This window comes from Aplysia californica, unplaced genomic scaffold (genome assembly GCF_000002075.1).
Source record: "Aplysia californica isolate F4 #8 unplaced genomic scaffold, AplCal3.0 scaffold00278, whole genome shotgun sequence".
In the NCBI taxonomy this organism is placed as follows: domain Eukaryota; kingdom Metazoa; phylum Mollusca; class Gastropoda; order Aplysiida; family Aplysiidae; genus Aplysia; species Aplysia californica.
In genome coordinates, this window is record NW_004797548.1 from 113,618 (window position 1) to 115,963 (window position 2,346).

General features: G+C 36.8%; 1 protein-coding gene across 1 annotated transcript in view; it reads left to right on the forward strand.

Moving 5' to 3' along the window:
* Positions 1 to 1,726, forward strand: part of LOC101853566 — a gene marked incomplete in the record, with an annotated part of 11,263 nt that extends 9,537 nt beyond the window's left edge. The window contains 1 exon segment of the mRNA XM_035970514.1: positions 22 to 1,726. Coding sequence (XP_035826407.1) covers positions 22 to 213 — 192 coding nt within the window.
* Positions 1,727 to 2,346: the final 620 nt, after the last annotated feature.

Genomic DNA, 2,346 nt, shown 5'->3' on the forward strand with positions numbered 1-2,346 from the left:
CCCCCCCCACGTTATCAACAGCTGGGCGGATGGATGAGCTGTGTGTTCTGGATGTTCGCTGTTGTCGTAGGCGTGGCCCACCTGTACAGAGAGAGGACCCAGACAAGGTGCTCTGGAACTCCTAAGGACACCCCTCTCATCCCGGAGAAAACTCCTCCCGACACCACTGAAGGCACGCCCTCTACCTGGTCCACCGACGTGGCTTGTGTTTAGATAACGAGTGTGCTTTTTAAGAGGTCGACGACGACGAGAGGGGCCCAGAGGTTCAACGGAACTGTTCTTTATTTTCCTGCGTAAGCTGTTTGTTAAAAAAATGTGTTAATGCGCCACCATATTTATCAAATCTGTTAAAACAGTACTTTCCAAGGTCATCGGTTGACGAATAGAAATTTCATTTACCATCTATGATACTTTAAACAATGGGTGAAAGGATATTTGAATATCAAGGCCTCACGATCTGGAATGATTTGCCAGGTAGTTTAAGAGAGATCAAATCTTTTAATCATTCAACTGTCAGCTGAAGTCATTTCTCTGTTTTTAAATTGATGAAACAACCCCATGTTTAAGTTTAATGAGAGATTTGATTTTTAACAGAACAGAATGCACTGTTGTATTGTAACGCGCTCAGAGCCTGTGTGCGTTAATCGGGAATAAATGTCATTTATTATTATTATTATTATTATTATTATTATTATTATTATTATTAATCATTGCAACTTTTGCACGTCTTCTTTGACACAAGAAAATCCATTATTCGGTGATCGGTTACTCCAACATCTCAGCAGAAAGACGAGAAGAGATACTTGAAAACATACGACATAATATGTAGTTTTTTTCGGGCGTGAATTTAACCCGGGGGTGGGGAGCTCAATCATTACACCAAAGACGCTGATTTTGTATGACCCTAATGACTTATGATTACGGTGCCATTATCTGTCATTCCTTTAATGAAAGTGTCTGAATATGTCAGTCATTTTTTCCCCTTGGTTTTTCGTTCACCCACTATAGTGCCACAATACTTTATATGACGTTCTCGGAGTTAAAGAGTTTTATTATCATACATAAAAAAAATATCTTTTGTTGTATGTTTATAAAAAAAATTATTTGAGCGGGGATATGCGCTATACAAATGCTTTCTATCTATTATTATTATTATTTTTCACTTTTAGTACAGGTATGCAAAACTGTGCGTGAAAGATAATTATCTTACCTAATTCATTTGAAAAACAGTACTTTCCTTTTTGAAAGTGTCTGGATGTTATGTCAGTCATTTCCCCCCTCTGTTTCTCTTTTATCCATCGGTGCCATTATGTGTTGAGACTAAGAGTTTCATACTATTGTCATTTTAAAAAAATTTAATATCCTTAGAGGTGTATATGAAAACAGATTTATTTGTTCAACTTTTAGAATGCAAAACTGCTTGTAAAAGATACTCATTATCGAATTCATTTGAAAAAAAAAATCGATGTAATTATTACATTATTCAGAACACAGCATTGTTTCTAAAGCAAGTATTTTAAGTAGATCTACCACGATTTCATAGAAATTTTTCATTTTGACGTTGTCGGAGACTTGTGTTACCGTCAAGTGAATGCTGTAAAATCGAGAGAAGTGATTTAAGTTTAGGTCTTTTTCACCGATGAATTGGTCTGTCTTTTTCGCTTGGAATTTTACAGCATTATAATGTGAGTTGAATAGATCAAAAAATAAACACTGTCAAGCACATTGTGTGTAGTTGGACTTACATTGATGCACAAAAAGCATTTGAAAACTCATCTTCGTTCATAAGATTATAATAAATACCATTTTTGTCATTTAAATGGAACAAAACAGAACCAGACAGAGAACCCCACATCCCTCAAGACTAAACATTTTATTTACAGCCCAATCGTCACAATTTGTGTCATGGCCGTGACGAGGTGGAATTCCGCGCTTGTCAATTTTCGGGCATGTGGAGCTATTTGTATTATAAGGCTTGATCATTTCTACAAGTACAAGAGAGTAGCAAACACACAAAAAAGGAGGAGGAGAGATAAGGACGATAGATGTTCAAAAGAAGGAGAGATAAGGACGATAGATGTTCAAAGGGAGGAGAGATAAGGACGATAGATGTTCAAAAGGAGGAGAGATAAGGACGATAGATGTTCAAAAGGTGGAGAGATAAGGACGATAGATGTTCAAAAGGAGGAGAAATAAGGACGATAGGTGTTCAAAAGGAGGAGAGATAAGGACGATAGATATTCAAAAGGAGGAGAGAAAAAGACGATAGATGTTCAAAAGGAGGAGAGATAAGGACGATAGATGTTCAAAAGGAGGAGAGATAAGGACGATAGATGTTCAAAAGGA